The 20831-nt window shown below is 38.1% G+C and overlaps 3 protein-coding genes across 7 annotated transcripts; 2 read left to right on the plus strand and 1 right to left on the minus strand.

Moving 5' to 3' along the window:
* The first annotated feature begins 1050 nt into the window (after positions 1-1050).
* LOC141781174 (uncharacterized) lies at positions 1051-4201 on the plus strand. 2 transcript variants are annotated; one of them, XM_074656735.1, is made up of 6 exons: positions 1075-1160; positions 1324-1647; positions 1731-1831; positions 1941-1985; positions 2228-2332; positions 2454-4201. In XM_074656735.1, the coding sequence occupies exons 1-6, from the start codon at positions 1109-1111 to the stop codon at positions 2505-2507; spliced, it is 681 nt and encodes a 226-aa protein (XP_074512836.1). In that variant the 5' UTR covers positions 1075-1108; the 3' UTR covers positions 2508-4201. The 2 variants fall into 2 exon arrangements, with proteins under 2 accessions (XP_074512835.1, XP_074512836.1); XM_074656734.1 differs by having other exon boundaries at positions 1051-1160; positions 1941-2332.
* An 818-nt stretch (positions 4202-5019) lies between these two features.
* On the minus strand, positions 5020-10192 carry mfsd13al (major facilitator superfamily domain containing 13a-like). 3 transcript variants are annotated; one of them, XM_074656722.1, is made up of 8 exons: positions 9756-10192; positions 9236-9699; positions 8228-8542; positions 7722-8144; positions 7391-7545; positions 7206-7289; positions 6829-6972; positions 5020-5671 (listed from the first exon to the last, which is right to left on the minus strand). In XM_074656722.1, the coding sequence occupies exons 2-8, from the start codon at positions 9443-9445 to the stop codon at positions 5530-5532; spliced, it is 1473 nt and encodes a 490-aa protein (XP_074512823.1). In that variant the 5' UTR covers positions 9446-9699; positions 9756-10192; the 3' UTR covers positions 5020-5529. The 3 variants fall into 3 exon arrangements, with proteins under 3 accessions (XP_074512823.1, XP_074512824.1, XP_074512822.1); XM_074656723.1 differs by having other exon boundaries at positions 9236-9577; positions 9625-10192; XM_074656721.1 differs by having other exon boundaries at positions 9236-9508; positions 9558-10192.
* A 984-nt stretch (positions 10193-11176) lies between these two features.
* Positions 11177-20748, plus strand: cdr2a (cerebellar degeneration-related protein 2a). 2 transcript variants are annotated; one of them, XM_074656719.1, is made up of 8 exons: positions 11177-11561; positions 13529-13641; positions 15908-16056; positions 16181-16357; positions 16784-16864; positions 17803-18117; positions 18239-18521; positions 18667-20748. In XM_074656719.1, the coding sequence occupies exons 1-8, from the start codon at positions 11483-11485 to the stop codon at positions 18943-18945; spliced, it is 1476 nt and encodes a 491-aa protein (XP_074512820.1). In that variant the 5' UTR covers positions 11177-11482; the 3' UTR covers positions 18946-20748. The 2 variants fall into 2 exon arrangements, with proteins under 2 accessions (XP_074512820.1, XP_074512821.1); XM_074656720.1 differs by lacking the exon at positions 16784-16864 and having other exon boundaries at positions 11179-11561.
* The last annotated feature ends 83 nt before the right edge of the window (positions 20749-20831 follow it).

A 20831-nucleotide genomic window follows, 5' to 3' on the forward strand; every position in this document is an offset into this window, starting at 1 on the left:
ATATATACAGTATATATATATATATATTATATGGGTGATGATTTAATGGTGAAGCTGGTCGACGTGGAGGTAATTCTAGCAACTTTATATACTGTAATCTGAAAAAAAAAAATATATAAAAATAATATTATTATATATTCATATATATATGTATATATATATGAATATATATACATATATATATATGTATATATATTTTATTTTTATTTATTTTTTTATTTAACTTTTATTTAACCAGACTAGTCCCATTGAGATTAAGAACCTCTTTTCAAAGGGAGACATGGAGATAAAATACAATTCACAAACACTGAAAGCACTTAAATTTGCATTAAAAGAGAACTATATATATATATTTATATATATTTTAACCTTTATTTAACCAGGTTAGTCCCATTGAGATTAAGAACCTCTTTTCCAAGGGAGACTTTGAGATAAAAATACAATTCACAAACAGTAAAAGCACATTAATACATACATATTAATACATTAACCTGGGACCGTGTAATAGAAGAGGAATACTGTAAATAAATTAATATTTTGTGTCAGTATATTCAATATGATTTCACTGTGTATATATATAGTTTGTATCAAACCAGAGCTAGATATTAAGCTTTTAGATTAAGTTTGCACACAGCCTTTTAATGAACAACATTATACAGTCTCAAGGGTATCATTGTTTCTCTACATTACTTCTAACCACACATAGGACATTTTCCTTTTTCTTTAGATTGCTCCATCGACTAGACACAGAGATGATGGTTCACTTCTTATCACTTCCTACAGAACATGTTAGGCAATAACAGGCTGATGAGGCTAATTTGTGGTTTCCTGTTTATAATGGCACAACATCTTTCAGTGTTCTGACTATGACCTTCTTCTGTAAATCTAGTTGCACTTGGTATGATGAATACCATTGTTATCATGTCATGTTACTATAAAAACCTCTGAAATGCCTCATTTTTATGAAAATCCACAGCGTTACCACTCAGCTGCAAGTGGGAACTAAGTGTTGAGGAAGTGCAATATACCCACTTCCCATGTTGTCACCCAGTTAGACAGCATCATGCGAGGAATGATAAGATCACTCACAAGCTGTCAAGCCTCAGACATGGACCGGTTGTTTTGGTTTTCTCTCCTCCTTACCTACCTGCCAGTAACAGGTAAGATGTCTGTGTTATGTCTTTCTTAGCATTATGTACATTAGTGCTTTAGGGAATATTGTTTTCAGGGAATCAGCTTCTATTCAACAGTGACTGTTTCTCTGGATCATTTTGGGCTAGAAGATACTGATATCTGTTAAATGTCTCTGTCTATTCATTCCAGAGAGCACGAAAAAAGAGGAGAGCTGCTTAATACAGCAACACGAAGTGGGGGGCTATATAGGACAAATTGCTGTTCTCAACTGTACCGTCAGATCAGCCGAAAACTGTTCAGCCGAAGGCCTGTATTATGAGTGGTTTACTTACAAGAACCACAGCCATATTCGACTCAACCTGAGTAGCAATTCTCACAAGTACATCCTGAAAGGAGCATTTTTACACATCAAGTCGCTTCACACGAATGACAGCGGGGTCTACTACTGTGCTGCATCAAGTGGTGACCCAGCACCCGGCGCCCAGCATGTAGGGTTGGGTACACCTCTTCAGGGTAAGAGTCTGATTTTAAAGGCGAGGAGCAGATTTTTGGATGTGTTGATTGAGATGACAGACAACTTTTCTTTTGTTTTTCAGTACACATTAAAAGAAGACCCATTCTTATGTGGGCATTGTGGGCATTGTTTGTCCTCTTGGCCATCTACAACTTGGCAGTAGTGATACTTATTATAAAGAAGGTAAATTACTTATATATATATATTTATTTTATGTATTGTTTAGATCGATCAGAGTTCATACAAACAAGACTGAAAATATGCTGATATGAAATGTTCCTCTCTGTTCTAGTATGGCTGCAATATGAACGTCGGCAAGAGGATGTGCAAAACTGAGGTTGTAGACAAGTGTCTGATTTTCTGTTTTAAATTTGTGTTTCATGTGTTTACTAAACGGGGAAAAGCCAACAGAAGTGAAAAGGGGAACAGGAAGGCCTCTGTACATTACTGGCAAGAAAAGGCTCTTACAACATCACAAATGATGAAACAGTTGGCTTTTCTTAACCCCACCAAAAAAAAAGGGAAATTTCAAAATATCTTTATGTTTTCTAACAAATTTCTTCTTAACTTTCCAAACAGAATAACTCGACTAAAAAAGCACAATTCAGTAACGTGCTGCAAGAAATGTACAGCAGAGGGAACTTGGGCGGAGGCAAAAATACTGTGAGCAGAGTTCAATCCGAGGTAAATTCTGTTGCAGCATGTTACGGTTAGATAGTCAGATTGAGTAAGCATGGAACTTCTGTGTTGCAGCATGCATGTAGTTTTTACTATCATTTTCATATAGACTTTAATCTCGTTGCAGGCTGCAAGCACCGACTTCAACTGCTCAAATGATGACATCTATCAAAATGTCTAAGTGTCATTCAAGAACTTTAAATGACACTCAGACCTCCGTCATCCAGACTGAGGAAATTCCAAAAGCATGAAACATCTGACGGAGGACGCGGTTATGTGACAGAGGAAATGAGCAAGTCAGTGTTCTCATGAAGTGAGACAGTTTAACAGTTTTCAGTAGGGATAAACAGACTGCTGCTCTTAGACACTTGTAGTTTTATTTATGTTCTTTTGATTGTAATTAATATGGGAGCACCTTCAACAAGTTCAAAACCAACGCAGTGTTTACATGGGGAAAGAAATAAAGAGTTAAAGTTGCAGTAGGTAGAGTTGGAGCAAATATGATTAAAAAAAGCTATATTTTTATTTAAAACGGTCACTATATCCTGACAGTAGTCCATGAGACAGGTAATCTGAAAAAAACCATGTGTCCTCCGGAGCTCCTAATGGCATCTGATTTCACAGACCGGAGGAAAACAACCAATCAGAGCCGAGCTGGAGCCTTGCCGTCTCTGAGCAGCTGTCAATCACTCACGAACTCCGATCAAACGGTCAAACTAGGCAGCGCTGATCAAATATGAATCAATATTTTGTTACTGTAATGCCTATTTCTCGCCTCAAATGTTTTCAGAAACATCTTGTAGTGTACTGTGAAAATGAGAACGTTTGTGACCCGGCAGCCATGTTGAGATACGTTGAGGAAATACCAAGCACCGCCCACCAGCCGGAGCACAGCCAATAGGAATGCTCTCTATCTCTGAAATGACCTGTGATTGGCCAAAGTCTCCGATCACGGGATAGATTTTCTAAAGCCTGAAAACAGAGCCATGAGGAGGTGCAGAAGTCTAGTTTTCTCTCACATCACTTGAATTACAATATGCTGAAAGGTTATTATGGAATTTTTGCCCAATGATGCCAAAAATATTGTGCCTACTGCAGGTTTAAATTCAGAAATGTAGCCGCGTCACATGATTTTAATTCATCAATTTAATTTATAAATCGTTTGGTAGAAAAATAAAAATAACTTTTTTGAAGATTTTATTTTCAGGAATAGAGTAGAAAGCAGCACATGTAATTTCCATTTTCAGGAAACACAGATCACATAGTTCACTTGTGAAAGTCGGAAATCAGAAGAGTGCAACAGTGCAAACAAGGCTGCTAGAAGACAACCCTTAGGAGCATTCAAAGTAATATTTTGATAATATGATTCTCTAATTATTGACCCAAAACATTCTCGACAAATCACAAACTTGCATCAACATTCTGGGAATAGTTGCGCACAAACACATTTTTAATCAAAAACTTCGGAAATAAAACAGAAAATGTTCCATTCAGATGCAATCAGATTATAAATTGATTATTATAAACAAAGTAATGACAGAGTTACAGATGACTTTACATACAATGCAGTAAGGCTTACGGTAGACATTGTTACCTTAAAAAAGCTAAAAGGTTGTAATGTTTTGGTGCTGAAGTGGCGTTTGTTCTGAAAAATTACCATCGACTTACAATGAACTTACAGTAAGGCAACATTTAAACAACCTGATATGTTTGTGAGGCATCATGTTGTGTAATATTCTGTACAATAACTGTATTTGTTCACTGCAAATGCCCACAGAAAGAATCCAGCCATGTTAATATTGGAATTAACTTTATAAAGTGGATGCTTACATGTTTATGTGCATTTGTTTTACACATTAAAAGCTGTGATATGAACTTTTGGACTTATGCCATTCACTCAAACATCTTTTGTTCTGTGCTTAAACAGTGTGAACCATATTAACATTTCAGCTCTAATGTTACTCAAGCACTGGTTGTAATTTACAGTGAAACACAGACCTGTTTAGGGCCCCACAGATGTAAAAGTATGTCAGAGCATCAAGTTGAATAACTGTATAGAGCGCTGCAGGAGTGAATCCTTAAACCCAGAAATGAGTCAGCATTTTAACACTCCTGGTTCCCTCGTCTTAAAGTCAATGGGTTTTTAGTTAGATGCCTGAAATAAGGTCTGTAGTTAACACGAGCTTAAGAGCTTTTAACGTTTTGTTCTTTTTTATTTCTGTATTCCACTCGTGAATTTTGAAGCCTTTATGTGTCTTAAAAAAGGCGGTTGCTAACAAGCGGCTAAATGAGACGACTAAACGCCATCACGCCGTCATCACGCCTTTACAGCCTCGTTGTTTATACTCACACTCATGCAACCGTGGTGTAGTTTGTTTATAGCCTAACGTTATCTTTTTACTTCTGGCGATTGCATTCACACTTCAAAAATCATAAAAGTGGTGTTCACTTGTGGAGATCATCTTGCTGAACAAAACGTGTAAATATCATAAACGTGTGTTTACCACAGAGCTTATTTTCTGCAATGATCCAAAAGCCAATGGAAAAATCCCACTGGCTTTTTGTCGAGGGAACCAGTGTGATGCTAACTTCCTGGTTTGCCTACAAAAATACGTCATCCCTGCACCGCTCTATTCTGGAGCATGGCTGGAATTAAAGCTGCAATCAGTAACTGCACTTATTCGTAATGTCTGATGTAATAATATTTGTGGTATTTGTTTTGTTGTTTGGTTAAATGTTGTGTTTTGTTATGAATGTGAAACAGTGTACGTCTTCAGATGCAAGACAAACTTCAGAAAAACATTTTGACAAAGAGAAATAAATTTAGAATATTTTCAGTCATAAGTTTCATTTTCAGTTCAGTTCCCCGTCGGAAAGGGCTGTCTGATGGCAAGATAAAAAAAATAAAGTACCTCATACAACCCCACTTCAAAACACCCGAACTATCCCTTTAAGTTGCGACATTTACAATCTCTTCCAATATTTGGATTTTTATCTACTTGGTGTCCAGACGGTGCCAGACGACAAAGTGCTTTACAGTTGTTGCATTTGCAGTTTATATATTCATAAGCTGCATCAGAACAGTATAACCCTGGATTCCTTCAAATATACAATGACAGAACATAATCTCATACTTATCAATAAAGAAAATCCGCAAATCCCATTTGAAGAAATATCAACAAAAAATGCTGAAAATATTGAAATTAGCTGTCAACGTACTTTGAGTCAACTGTGTGGCTGTTGCGTATGGAAAACTGCCTCCATGCAAGGGCTTGCAGAGCAGCGATACACAAGGGCACCAGACACACCAAGTAGAACATGACACTGTCGAGGCTCGCCGAGGCGCTGCAAGCAAGGAGGACTTTTGTTACAGACAAAGTGTTTGGTATGTTTACATTCATCTACAAATGTAGTGATTTAGGCGTCACCATCTCATGTACATTCTCACTCACACCCTCACACTTAACAACCTGTATGGAGGACACATGTTGAGTGACAGCCCCTCATTTGCATAATGAGGCAGAAATGCATAAAGAAATGTGAAAAGAAACAAATACAGAAATAAATAAATTTGGGGAAATAAATAAGTGGTGAAATGCAAAGGGAAAATCTTGAATAAATAGATAAAATAATAATTAATAAAATAATAAATAAATGCATTAGTACATAAATAAATACACACATTTAAAAATAGATATAAAATAAACTTAAATAAATTTAAAAATAAATAATTACTAAGTAAATACATAACAATAAATTAATTAAACATTTAATAAAATAAATACATAAATAAAAGGGAAAGTTAAACAGAAGAATAAATAAATTTAATTAATACAAAGATAAATAAATAAGCCAATTAAAACAGAAATATCAATTTATGTCACAATTTATCAATTAATTAATGGCTACATTAATTTTAATGCATTTAGTGATATATTTATTTATTTATTTATCTAGTCATTTATTTTTGATTTTGGCAGGTTCTGTCCTCCATAAACTTGAGAATGTTAGGCAGATTGATAATGTGTTTCTAGATGTTTTTAAGTGAAGTGAATGTCAGACCTTCTGCAAACATTTTTTTAGGGATGCACCGATCCGACTTTTTCAGTCCCGATACCGATAGTGATACCTGGGCTTTGAGTACCGAAGGATACCGAGTACTGATCCGATACCAGTGTTTAATTAATAAGCTGAGTGGGATCATTCTTTTATGTGTAAGACAACAACAGGGTTGACTTAAACATGGCATTCCTAACTTTATAAAACAAAATGTAACAAATAAATACATAGATATAAATTAACTGAATTGTTATTTATTATTAAAATAATAAATTGTGCTTCAGCAACTTGTTTATTTTTCAAGTCTAGGGTAGCAAACAAATATTACTTGATAGTGAATTAAAACTACTGTACATCAAATCCTAACACAAGTTTTAGTTAGACTTATTTGGGCTATTTCGGCCTCAAGTTTTGACCTCGAAGTTGAGAAGAAGCATCTGTACCTTGGATCTGAATCCTTTCCTGCGTCCTTCAGCTGTTGATATCCAAACTGGTTGAGGATGGTAAGCACCATCATTGGGGCCAGAGACTGAGCCGGCTTAGTGAACAGAGCATTCGTCCCAAAGACCATGGAGGAGAGAGGGGTACTGTAGAAGGAGCAAAAATTATACAATATTATATCACCAGTCAAATAACAGGAATACGTTTGATTATAAATGAATAAAAACATGACAAATGGCTTCATTAGATACATCTATACATTAGGCACTGGTTGCAAAAGTGTGCCGAATTCCGTTTTTTTTATGCGGTATTGTCAGATGACATGATGTATATTTGTATGTGAGGAATGACAGAGTTAGCGCAAATGTGTTTGTTTTACCTCCGCTTGTACTTCTGCATGTCTGTGTCAATGATGTCAGCCACTGGCAAGTTAAAAAGACTGAAGGATGCTTGGGTTATGATCCTGCATAGAAGATAACGGAGAGGGCGAAGGTACAATTCAATCAAAGTGCATTGATTATATAGTGCAATTGTAAAAAAAAAAGTGAAAGAATACATTTATACATATTAGCGGTGAGGAAAAATGCCAGGATATAGTAGTGCTGAGGACCGAGTGCGAGCATGGTGGCTGCCATTCCAGCCTCTAAGTAGAAGGTGAGGAGGAAGATCCTGTAGTAGCCAAAACCATGGAGCAGACTCTGACAGCTCAATACTAACAGCTGGGATGGAGACATGAACACAAAGCAGCATATTAGAAAGTAGTACATCAAGCATTTTCTTGTACAGAGCTCTGACATCTGAGTGAGTTTGAGAGAGAAAAAAAGCACTGCTTTCATGAGCTATGTTGTTAGTAACAGTCAGAATGGTCCTTTGAGGTAATGAGAGGACACAATACCTGTGGACAGATGAATCCCGCTCCGTACATGATGCTCTTGGCCAGTGATGGAAGCACATCTGGAGGAATCAGGTGCTCAGCAAATATCATGGTAAAATTATTTAAGAAAGCTAACAAGAAAACTTGGAAGAAGTTCATGAACACAAAAAGCCGGAAGTCCCTGATGCTTATAATTTGCCACGTCAACGTTTTCAACGTGGAGAAGGAAAACGCTGACTGATGCGGAGTCTGGTCAGCCATCTTCAGTGAATCTGATCCTTTGTTATCGAAGCGGCTCTCAGCGTGGAACCCCGTGTAGAGCATGCAGACACAGCCCAGGATAGCGATCAGTACTGTGAAGCCTTGGAAGGCCGCAAAGTCGTTCATGTTATTGGACAGCACACCACAGAAGAGGACGCTGGAGGAGCCAATGAGAGAAGCCACCTGGGGAAATAAAGGGAGGAGGATATGAGAAGGATAAACCCCGTTGGCTTAGGGGCGTACAGAAGAAAGATGGCAGTCCTTACCTGGCTGTACTTTATAAGTCTTAGTCGGTTCTGATGGTTGCTGGAAATCTCTGCAGACAACGCGCAATGTATCAGCAACACAAAAGTCAGCATGCCATCAAAAGCACACAGCGCCACCGTCAATTGTACGCCGCTCAACCAGTCGCCGGGGGCGTAGGTCCGCCACGGGAACCAGACCAGAAGAAAAGCCAGCGAGTAGAAGGGAGCACCATACAGGATGAAGAGACGTCGCTGAGAGCACCAGGCCATCCTGGAGTTATCTTGCACGTAGCCAAAGAGAGGGTCATTGATTGCATTCCACAACATGTACACCACCTGTGGAGATATTGATTAAAATGTGTCAAGTAGTGCTCAGACTATTAATTGAGTAGTCAATCGATTATTGTTGTTATTGAAGCTCGTTCCAGCTTCTCAAACGTGAGGATTTGGCGCTTTTCTCCAATTTACACGATTGTAAATTGAGTATAGTAGTTGGTTGAAAACCTATTTTTCAGCTCTTCAGAGTAGCCCCTCTTTGCTACTGTGATCTCCTTCGTTAGCGTGTTTCTGGTCTGGCTGTACAGGGTCCTGTCCCCCCAGGGCCACCTTAAAACCATTGTGATGTCTGATGTGTGTTGCGGTTCACGGTGCTATGGGTTAGAGTTCTGGGGGGTTGAACCCTATCCCTAGCCCTAGAGCGGGGAGGGGGCTCCAGATCCAAATTTGGACAAGAACCGGCCCTGCTGTCCCCCTCCTCTGCAGGCCTCCTCCTTGGCCTGGCAAACCTGCTTGAGCTGAACTGTAAACCGGTTTTAATTGACACACACGCCCTCACACAACATAACATTAATGATCAACAGTAAAATGAGTAAACAGATAATGAAAATACGAATAAGTTGCAGCCCCTTTTTCAAAGGAAAAGTCACTTTTACTCTCGACTACAGCAGTGTTTTTCTATTATTATGATCTACTATAATTGGTATACATTTGCATACAAAGAACAGCAGTATGTCAAGATGAAATACTCACTTGTGATTGGTGGAACGCTCCCTCTGATATCTTGAACTTATTGAGATAGAGTTTGACATAGTAGAAGCTGAATATGTTGTTTAACATGCCAGATCCCAGTGTAGTCATGGCAAAAGCCAAAGCTACAGGATTGAGCCCAAAGTTCATCAAGAGTCGGGGGAATCCGATGACATTCATTTTTCCGGAGGCAGGTTTCTCCGCAACGATCATAATAGTTCAGGTAACTTAGGTAACAACCAAGTTACCAGGTAACTAAGGTAACAACCAAGTTAACTTAGGTAACTACCAAGTTACCAGGTAACTTATGTAACAACCAAGTTACCAGGTAACTAAGGTAACAACCTGGTTACTAGGTAACTAAGGTAACAACCAAGTTGCCAGTTAACAACCAAGTTACCAGGTAACTTATGTAACAACCAAGTTACCAGGTAACAACCAAGTTACCAGGTAACTAAGGTAACAACCTGGTTACTAGGTAACTAAGGTAACAACGAAGTTACCAGGTAACTTGGGTAACAACCAAGTTGCCAGGTATCTTAGGTAACAACCAAGTTACCAGGTAACAACTAAGTTACCAGGTAACTAAGGTAACAACCAAGTTACTAGGTAACTAAGGTAACAACCAAGTTAACAACCAAGTTACCAGGTAACTTAGGTAACAACCAAGTTACTATGTTATGCTGTTATTGTGTAGCATTGCTAAAAATTACAGCTAACAGCAAAACAACTAGTGAAGTTGGTCAACACTCCAGAGCAAAAGCATTCAGCTGTCAGTACTGAGCTGAGTTCTTGTTCCAGCTGTCTCGTTCTCATCATGTCCACATGTTACGAGTTTTATTCCATGGGTTTATAAAGTTTCCTCCGTGTAAAGACGCGAACTAAATGTGTAAAATGAAGCGGTGTCACATGAAAACAAAGTTCACTGAGATCCTGTTAGACTCGATTTCTGTGGCAGCAGAGCGGGGCGGGGCTTCTAGATGACGAACAATCATCTGATTGGTCAGAAGAGTTCTCTGGTTCAGTTTGCTGCTTCGTGATTGGTCGACCAAAATGACTGTGAGCGGAAGCAGGAAGTGACGACAACGCAAACATTTAAAAACATAAATATTTATTTATTTATTTATTTTGTAAACCTTAGGTTGTGATTAGTATTAAGAGTTCATTTAAGTATTTGGTTAAAAACAAGATATTTAAAAAAAAAAAAATTAACTTTCTAGACAACAAACAATCATCTGATTGGTCAGAAGAGTTTTGTTTTTATTATTATTATTATTTCAAAATTACAGTATCCATAGTTACTGCAGAAAACATAAAAAATTGTACATACAAAATAAAAATAGTGAAAACATAAACAAAGAGCTGTGCCAAACAGAAATGGACAACAGAAATGAAACAAAACCAACATAAAATAAAAAATTAAGAAAACACAATAAAAATAAATAAATAAATAGATAATAAAAAAGACAACGCGAGAATATGACAATAATTTAACTTAAAAACTTTAAAGATATTGCATACATTCATTGTTTTCACTGCTTTTTTATTTTTTGTGAGGAAGAAATTGTTGACAGATATAGATCCTAGGTTTAATGTGTTTCATTCTGAGTTTCTTTCTTACATAAAAGCCCTTAAAGTCATGAAAAACAAAAATGCATTGAAACTTCTTAGTATAATAGAAGAATATGAATTACAGGTATACCGCTCTTATAGCCCTTAATTTAATTTATTATTATTATCATGTATAATTTTACATATTTTATTTGTTCTTGTTCTGTATGCACCTTGTCCTTTTATTGAATGCAATGATCTATGAGCCATGTTGTTTGTAAATTTGAATATGTTTAATAAAATTAAAAAAAGATCCATTTCTTTCAAGCAGGAAGTGACGACAACAAACCTTTGTTTAAAACATATTTAATTGTAATTTATTTAAATCGTAGGTTGTGAATAGTAGAGTTAATTTTAATATTTGGTTAAAATGAAGTGATTTAAAAAAATTTAAAAAAATCGAAATATTGTAGTTTAATCTGCCACCTGCTGGATGTTGGGGTGAACTTGCCACGTTGCTGCAGACAACAGACTTAAACGCCTCTCACACACCGGGAGGATGCAGTTTACTCTTCTCCACACACGGTGGAGGACGGAGGACCAGCTGCTGAACACACACACACTCACACAGACTCACCTGTGTGTCAGGTTTCTGTCAGGTGGAGCAGCTATCAGACTCTCTCATCCTGCGGCTTGAAGATGTTAACTGATGTGATTTTGGAGGAAGAGTTTGACAAGAATGGAGAAGCTTGGTACGACCCACAGGACCTGGAACACGGTAAGAGAGCTGCTGGGGTCGCACCCTAAACTGTCTGTTATTACTCCATAGACAGTTACACACACAGACAGCAGAATAATGTAACTGAGTTATTATCACATCATCAGCTATTAGTTGGTGATCATATATTATATATTATTATTACCACATATATTATATATTATTATTACCACATATATTATATATTATTATTACTACATATATTATTATAACCACATATATTATATATTATTATTACCACATATATTATATATTATTATTACCACATATATTATATATTATTATAACCACATATATTATTACCACATATATTATATATTATTAACACATATATTATATATTATTACCACATATATTATATATTAATATTACCACATATATTATATATTATTACCACATCATCAGCTATTAGTTGGTGATCATACATATATATGTGATCATACATATATTATATGTTTTCTCTGCACTGAAGACTGATGATATAAGCCCAAACAAATTGTCTCAGAGATGAATTGAGATTTAATACTTGTGATACAGAATCACACCAGTCATGGGGTGAAAAGCTGATGTCAGGGTTGCCTTGAGGCTGTCACAGGTCCTGCATTGATTTGTTTGCTTCTCATGCATGTTTACGCTGCTGACAAGACCACAAAGAGATAAAGAGACAGATATCTGTAGATGGAGTACTTTATTAATGCACATGATACAGGCAAGTAAGTCACACAAATGGAAAAAACTAGGAGAACATAACTCTCTAATATGTGCTCTATGTCAAGGTCCTGTGTTGTGCTTGCATACATAATATAATTATTTATAAGTTTAATATGCATTGTGTATATACTCAGAGGTAGAGGTGTGTTACAATACAGGGATATGAGATAATAAAGAGATGAACCAGATGGTTGGAAGGTGTGAAAAGTGCGAGAGAACAGTGGAGAGTATTGGAAGAAATTAACAACAGATCAATTATAGAACTTCAATCATTAGTCAATTAATCAAACATAATAATAAAAAACTACCTTTCAAGGGAAAACATTAGGACTGCACAATTTAAAAAAAATATCTAATTAATTTGACTAATATTGCATTTGTGATATGATTTGCAATAATAGAGGAAATTATCATTTTTACATCATTATTCTCATTTTCATTGAAAAACATATTAAAATGATTATAGTGTGATTCCTGCAGGGATCTGTACCAAACAATGTGATTTATTATGATGTGTTTTAACCAACCTGTGAAGCTGGAGGCACATTTTCACATTTATGGACAATAAAGATTATTATTATTATTATTATTATTATTATTATTATTATTATTATTATTATTATTATACATCACCTCGGCATCTGGCAAATTATGCTGGCCATTCTTTACTATATTTATATAAAAATAATTGGCAGATTAATCAATAATGAAAAGAATTGTTAGTTGCATCCCTAATTAATTACTATCATTAGCAAATTGATGATTGTACAAATAAATGACCACGTGAGCAGTCCGTCCAAGTTGTAGGACAAATATCTTCGTGGGCATAAGAGTCCCGATACAGAGGCGGCTCGCTGTGCAGAGTGATGGCAGCAGGAAGGAAAGACTTCCTGTAGCATTCCACAGTGGAGCTGAATAAAACTGATTTACTGTTTGCAGGTTTAGACTAACAGTTTTGTTCATTGCATCGTTATTAAAGCAGTCCCACATAAGGCATGCTTCACTTAAGCTCAGAGGACTAGTCAACAATGTTGCTGGACGAGATCCAGACTTTAAGAGTTGGAGAACGGTTCACACGGAGATCCCAAGGCATGCCTTAGATTCCTCCCTGATTCACCAGTGCCAGCTACTTAATAGTGTGAGACAATGAGGTGTGTGTGTGCCCTTTACACACATCTAGCTCTATCCGTTGCCTGTGTTTGGGCATTGAAACTGTCTTGTATCTTGTGTTTACATGTTTTCCTGTGTTTTGACAGACCTCCACTTGGCAGCGGCGCTGGGGAAAACCCTCCTGGACAGGAACCATGAGCTGGAGCAGGCCCTGCAGCAGATGTACTCCACCAACCAGGAGCAGCTGCAGGAGATAGAGGTGATAAATGTTAGGAAGGAACTAATCGGGAGATCTTGAGGCTCCTGCAGCATTAAACTCTCTCTCTGTGAGGACGGTGTGTGAGCAAGGTGTATCCATTTCACCATGCATAACCTGGGTTTATATCCTCAAAAGGGGGGATTCATTGAGAAAAGTCCATGTTGCGCGATCTGAAAAGCTCTTGTCATTGTGAATTTCTCTCAACTTTAAAAATAGGATGGAGTAAAAAGCTAATCCTGACCAGTCTGACCTAGTGAGCCTTCAGTGCAGCGTCTTGGCAGGATGTCCACCTACCTAAATATAGAAAAACTTTCACCAGCTTATTTGCCACCTTTCACCTTTTACTTAAACACTGTTCAAGTAACTTAATTAAGGTTTTGCTTTTTTGCTATTTCTTACTCATATATTCTCTAAATCAATACTAGATCAAACTCTCCGGCTGTTATGTGAGTTGATCTGACATTTTCACCATTTTCTGACATTTTACAGAGCAAACAACTAATCAATTAATCAAGAAAATAATCAACAGATTAATCAACAATGAAATTAAAGTTGCAGCCCTATATGTCAGTCTACCTTAATAGAGCAGAGCATATATTTTGCTTTACTTATGAGTTTTCAGGTAAAGCTTACATATTATATAGTTACAGACCATACCACAAAATATAATAAAACACAAATAATATCAAATAAAATAATCAACGAAACTGAGGAGAACAAAAAATGATAATAAAATAAATAAATATAATAACTGATTACATAGATATCAATTCATAGGATATAGCTGACAGATAAATTCATGTCAGAGGATACATTATACCAATAAAGAAAGAAACAACAACCACGTGGCATTGTACACACATTTCTCCCATCTTTCTTCAAAGATATGAACTTGATTTCTAATTCTCATTGTTATTTATATAAGATCTTTCCATTAATAAACACAATTATGCTACATGTTTCGGAGCTAAAACATTTAATTTTGGCATAAGCAGACAGTGCTGAATGATGTATTTGAGTTGGAGGATGCAGCATTTCAGCAGGCCAACAAAGTTAAGAGCCTTAATTTGTTTACGGCAGTTAGAGGGCCTGTGGCTGGAGGAGTTATTGAGGTTGATATGGTAATCCCCGTACGTCTCTCTGACCCTCATCCTCATGCAGGTCCTACCCACTACGCTAATGACGGTCTCAAAGCTGTGTGTGTGTGTGTGTGTGTGTGTGTGTGTGTGTGTGTGTGTGTGTGTGTGTTACAGGTCTGTGCTGCTGCACTAGATGAAATGGTTGCATCGATTTCTACCAGAGAAAAGTAATTTAGCTGGAAGAAGATAGGGGGTATTGCAGAAACATCTTTGTTGATAATGAGTACATTCCGTGGCCACCATGCAGTACAGCTCACGATAGCTTTTTAAAGGCCATTAACCGGCAGCTCTTTGCTTCTAAGGAAGTCTTTGTCTGTTTGGTAATAAAATGTAATGGCACTGGGATTTAAAAACAAATGTAAAAGTGTGTAAAACTTGCTCCCTCCTCTCTCTCTTTTCTACGGTTCGGTTTAAAGGAGATTTTAAAGGTCTTATTGATGACATTTTTATGTAGATGAATATTTATTTTTTAAATACTACATCTACAGAGCCTGCAAAATAAAAGTATGGCTCTTCCGTAAAAAATATTATGATTATGAATTAATGATTTTTAAAATTTGGGCCTGTCCAAAATTAATGTTTTGTTTATCTCTGTGGAAAACACCTGAAGTTTGGTTCCCATTTCTAACAAGGCCTGTGAGCCAATAGTATAGCGACGTTGGTATCATGTGGTATCTCTGGGTCGTCAGTTGGTGTGGAAAAAAATGGATAAATGGCTGAGATTGACGGCAAATGCCTGGCAACGACTTGTTGTGAAGTGAAAGTAATGGAACGGGAGAGGGAGAATAAGACATCTAGTGGCTGAATGTTATCAATAGCACCTTTAATTAACCTCACGTGTGGCTTGTTGTTGCTGCTCAGCTTCAAAATTAAATGTCCAACACAATTTTCTAGGGCCCAAAGTAACATCTTCAAATGTCTTATTTTGTCTGTCCAACAGCTCAAAACCCCAAATATTCTGATTGCAATTATATAAAACAGAGAAAATCCTCACATTGGAGAAAATAGTGAATACACAACAGTTTTATCTGACCTTTGCAGACTAATTGATTTATACACATGTATAACAAACTTCAAAAACACAAAATGAAGCTAAATCTTTATGATGTCCCTCTCTTGTTCACCAGTACATGACCAAGCAGGTGGAGCTGCTGCGTCAGATGAACGACCAGCACGCCAGAGTGTATGAGCAGCTGGACGTGGCCTCCAGGGATCTGGAGCAAGGCAACCAGAGATTGGTGCAGGACGGCCGCCTGGCCCAGCAGAGGATCCACAGGTCCGTCCACCACTTATCAGCGAATTTGGCTTTTAAATTACATTTTGCATAATTACATATTTGATTCAGTGCAGAACCTCGGGGGCCACAATCTTTCTCAATGTTTCTCATCTTTCCCCTACAGTCTAACAGAGACCATTGATGGGCTTCGGACCTACGTGGAGGACATGCAGACTCAGGTGGACGAGCTGAAGACCGCCCAGGCAGAGCGAAACAAAAGAGAGCTGGCAGAGCAGCGACGCCACCTGGGAGCGCAGAGTGTGTCCTGCCTCAAAGAGCTGTATGATTTGCACCATGACAGGTACTTCCAACACATTCTCATCCCAACTCGTCACATACCGCCCCCTTGGCGTCACATTAGGATTAGTCAACAAAACCACTATAGTTAGGTTTAGGAAAAAACTACATGATTGGGCTTAATACGACTACGTTTGTTCAGGGAAAATGACACTGAACGTTGTGAACAGGAGACACGAACCATCACAGCTGATTGTAACGGGACGCAAGGGACACTAACAGCGGTCTCCTGGTTGAAAGCCATGTGTTTGTTGATCAAGTGCAAGGGAACCGTAAGTGCTAAAATGCTAACTCATTTCTGGGTTTTAGGACTCATTCCTGCAGCACTCTGTACATGAGACCCAAAGAAGTGAAGGGTAGCTCTTCTGAATAGTAAGAGCTCCCGTCCGTCATCTGATAATTTCTTACCCACAATGCACTGCTATCTCAGTCCCTTGTGTGCTGACTGGACACCTACAGGTCATCCAGAGCCAGACGAGACGTATTCCATTAGACATAATCCAAATGAGCAGTAGGTTAATCCTCCACCATTGTCAGCAGTGCACTAATACATACACACAACCGTTGTTGTAGCTCGCTACGTCATGACACTTGTCTGAGCGGAGGTGTAACTTATTGTTTGAGAGTCAACAAAACAAGTGTTACCCTAAAATTTGGTAAAGTACTATGTCTATGTCTATGTTTATGTATACTGACATTTTTTCATGGCAGCACCCAAGGGCGTATGTTTCATTTCAGTAGTGGAAACTATGAAGTCAGAGGTCGAGTAAACAGCATTATGAGTAGAAGGAACATTTGAAATGCTGTTTAAATTGTTGCTCTATAAATGCATTAACCCTGTATTCACGTTTAGTTTCCTTGATAGAAATCTGACACTTTATGATAAATATAACCTTGTATTTCCATCTTTATTAGAAAGAGAACTCTCCTTTGCTGCATGGAAAGCATCGATTAAATGTTTTTTGTTTACCACAAAAGAAGAACAAGTCGAGGAGGTGAAATTAATAGGATTTTGAAAAGTGAGGAGTGCATGCCCCCATCCCCAGTGAAAATTATACCCATGGCTACACCTTTTTATATGTTTAAATGCAACTATTCATGTTTTGTGCATTTATTGACATTTATACATACTACATTCCTGTTTACATTTAGTTTATACACTTAAAATACCGTCTACCACAAATTTACATTACCTATTTCATATTTTAGCCCTATATTTAAACGTGTACTATTTTATGTCTTCTCATTTTGCTTTTACTTGTGTTATTTTCCTTTTTATATACATATTAATGATCATTGTTTTTTGTTTTATTACATTTTATTTTGCTTTTTTTTAAAACCAAACACGACTGTTTTTTGTAACCAGCAACTGCTTTGTTTTAACTGTTGTGCATATGATGATAATAAAGAAACTTGAACTTGAAACTTGATTTCCATGTCCTGGTTCAGGCATCTGGTCCATGATGGTCTGCGCTCGGATGGACTCTGGTCGCCGCAGGGCTCTTTCTACGGCCGAGACAGACGCCAAGACCCGGAGGAGGAGAACTCGGCTCTCCAGCGCTCCGTCCAGACCCTTCAGAGCCAGATAGCTGTAGAGCGGAACCGCAGGGAGGCTGCGGAGCGCGAGACTGAGTCGACATCCAGGGAGAACAGAGGCCTGGAGCAGCAACTGGACATGCTGGACGGCTGCCGAGTCAGGCAGAAGGAACTGGAGGCCGAGGTGGAGCAGCTGCGACTTCTGTGGCGCGCCGACTTTGCCAAAAGGTAGGCCTGACTTATATACAAACTAGATTCAAATTGGTGATTCAACATTTGATATACAGACCTCTAACAGGTGTAATTTCTCTAAATACTTATCCCTCCTTGTCCCTTTCACTCTCACCAGCTTCAGAAGACCGGAGCAGCTGCTGGTGCCTGATACAATATTCTTTGCCTCAGAGGAAAGACCCAGCCCGGGGCAGGACGAGATGGAGGAGACGGTAGAGAAGGAGGAGGAGCAGAGAAGACGCATCCGGCAGAGGTGTAACAGTGACGGCGTTTTGAGATTGATGAACCCAGACGAGATTCGCCGCGATCACGAGCAGCTGTGTATAAGGCGAGCGGAGGCGGTGAAGCAGAGGGGCATCTCTCTGCTCAACGAGGTGGACGCACAGTACAGCGCACTGCAGGTGGCGTATTCGTAGCACGTCTGGTACAATTTATGCTTGATAAAAAGTCAATTAGAGGGTTTGTTGCAGAATTTCAATCAGATTTTTTTTCTTTTCCTCGACTGGTAATGTAGAATATACACTAAAATATGCATTTGTTGTCTAGGTGAAATATGACGAGCTGCTGCAGCGGTGCCAGCAGGCAGACGGGCCCAGCCATAAAGCCATCCAGACGCCCAACAGTTCCATTGCGATCAACCGGACCCGCCGCCGGCGGTCCTCAGTTCTTCTCTCCGATTTGAAGGTGGTTCTTGAGGACGGCCAGCAGCCGGAGTACAAGGCTCTCTTCAAGGAGATCTTCACCCGCATCCAACAGACCAAAGAGAACCTCAGCGACAACAGAAGTCCAGTCAAGGACAGTGACGCCCAGGACTCTCCTAGATGATTTATATCACTCATAATCATGGGACTTGCACTTGTTTTTATCTGTCAAAGTTTTTGACAAAGGAGAAACTTGGAGGTTGCTTTGTTATAAAAAAAATATCCAGAGGGTGCAGATGCAAATAGAGGTAGACCGATGAATCGGCGCCGATAGGACGTTTTTACAATTCGTTATCGGCAGAACTGGGCTCTGATAGTGACCGATGGCTGCACAGACGTACATCACTGTTTTACATGGAGGCTCCATACACAAAGTCAAGGTAGAGGAGCAGATTAAAAGTTATCTCTCGAATACATAACGCAACACTATCAGGTCTTTGTCCACAATACGAGATAGGCAGACAGGGAGGAAAAGAAATCATTCACTGTTACTTTAATTTACCAATTTGGCGTTCTCTCTTCCAAATAATCCAGCCACGTAACCATCCATTCATGAGATGAAATCGCACACTTTAAGATCCTCCTTACCCCGGTAATATGCACGGAAATTAATGGTTTGCATAAGTGGCTACAGAAGTAATCCTGTCCAGTCATACTGCAAATACATAGTACATTTTCCTGTGATTATATTCGCTATCAGTCTACCTCTGGCTACAGTCCTCTTATCTTCTGTCATTGACACAGCTTTGCTTTTGTTAGTCAGCACTGTTCCTTTTTTTTCCGTCCAAAATTAAGTGTTATAAAACATGTTGCATAAAGCAGCTGTGTGATTTGAAGTTGTTCAACAACAAATTTGAAAGAAACAGAAACTATAGATGGTAAAGAGTTATTGTATGGGGAGATATTTATAGTTAGAATAATATATATACTCTCTGATCATCGACTGATAAAAAGTATATTTCAGTGTGCAGTATTATGTCCAACTCCAGCAGTATTCAGTGATTATGTAATGTTAACCCCATGACCATTTGATCATCTGGTGCTTGGGAGAGAAACACACAGATGGATTATTGTTTGTGTGTTGATATAAGTTGGAGATGTGGCCGTTATGTATGATTTATGTAAACAGAAATGTTGGAATGTTGTAATAGGATGAAAAACTGTAGCTATGCATAACTAAAGCCTCAGGAGTTATGATAATTAGCTTAACGGCTAATGTGAGTTGGTTTTGGTAAGTTGGCAATAGTTGTTGGGAGGGTCATTGGAGAGTCACCAGAGAAATATCAGTGGACACTGGAAAATATACAAGTCTGTGCTTTCTGTTTTCATGTCTGCACAGCTTCTGACGAGTGTCTCTACGGCAGTAGGACACATAACAGCTCTACACTTTTTATGACTGAATCACATTTTCCTTTTTATTTATTTTTTTTGAAGATTAAATTATATTTATTTTCTTTGTTGTTAAATATGCAGATCAGGTTGGTCAGCTGACTGGAAGTGAATGTAATTGTACACGGCGGTGCTTATTTTGTGGATGTAAATATTCTGTCTCGCACAGGTGATTGAAAAAAAAATCAGAGGTAAATGGAAAAAAACAAAAGAAATGTTGCCTCGTTTATAAACAATTTCCTTTGCGTCAAATTGTCGGAATATTTCTTCTGAATTGGACATTTCCTGCTCTTAATATAGAACAGAAATTGTGTTGATCAGGTTACCGTGAACAACGGAAAGACTTCAATAACTGGTGTTACAAGGTTGTCATTTTACTTTCACTTTCCATGTGATGCTCATGTGAAAGAAGATGCTTATTATTATTAATGGACAATTCTGATGTACTAAAATACACTTGAGTATACCATGGCATTTAGCAATATGCTGTTTTGAAGCTGTGAAGTTCTAACTAGTTATTAAAAACATTGATGCAAGAGCCTGTTGAGTTTTCACTGTGTCTAAAACACCAATTCAGGCATCATCAGTGCATGCATCTAAAAGCTGAATTGTTGGCGCCGT

This window comes from Sebastes fasciatus, chromosome 13 (genome assembly GCF_043250625.1).
Source record: "Sebastes fasciatus isolate fSebFas1 chromosome 13, fSebFas1.pri, whole genome shotgun sequence".
NCBI classification, from domain to species: Eukaryota; Metazoa; Chordata; class Actinopteri; order Perciformes; family Sebastidae; genus Sebastes; species Sebastes fasciatus.

Bases quoted from the DNA above. Each gene is read 5' to 3' on its own strand.
- LOC141781174 (XM_074656734.1), top strand. From the start codon at position 1,064: ATGCGAGGAATGATAAGATCACTCACAAGCTGTCAAGCCTCAGACATG. The intron at 1,161-1,323 runs GTAAGATGTCTG...TATTCATTCCAG, and splicing joins TACCTACCTGCCAGTAACAG to AGAGCACGAAAAAAGAGGAG. The intron at 1,648-1,730 runs GTAAGAGTCTGA...TTTGTTTTTCAG, and splicing joins GTTGGGTACACCTCTTCAGG to TACACATTAAAAGAAGACCC.
- mfsd13al (XM_074656722.1), bottom strand. From the start codon at position 9,445: ATGATCGTTGCGGAGAAACCTGCCTCCGGAAAAATGAATGTCATCGGA. The intron at 8,543-9,235 runs GTGAGTATTTCA...ATATCTCCACAG, and splicing joins GAGCGTTCCACCAATCACAA to GTGGTGTACATGTTGTGGAA. The intron at 8,145-8,227 runs GTAAGGACTGCC...TTATTTCCCCAG, and splicing joins GACTTATAAAGTACAGCCAG to GTGGCTTCTCTCATTGGCTC.
- cdr2a (XM_074656719.1), top strand. From the start codon at position 11,483: ATGTTAACTGATGTGATTTTGGAGGAAGAGTTTGACAAGAATGGAGAA. The intron at 11,562-13,528 runs GTAAGAGAGCTG...GTGTTTTGACAG, and splicing joins CCCACAGGACCTGGAACACG to ACCTCCACTTGGCAGCGGCG. The intron at 18,118-18,238 runs GTAGGCCTGACT...CACTCTCACCAG, and splicing joins CGCGCCGACTTTGCCAAAAG to CTTCAGAAGACCGGAGCAGC.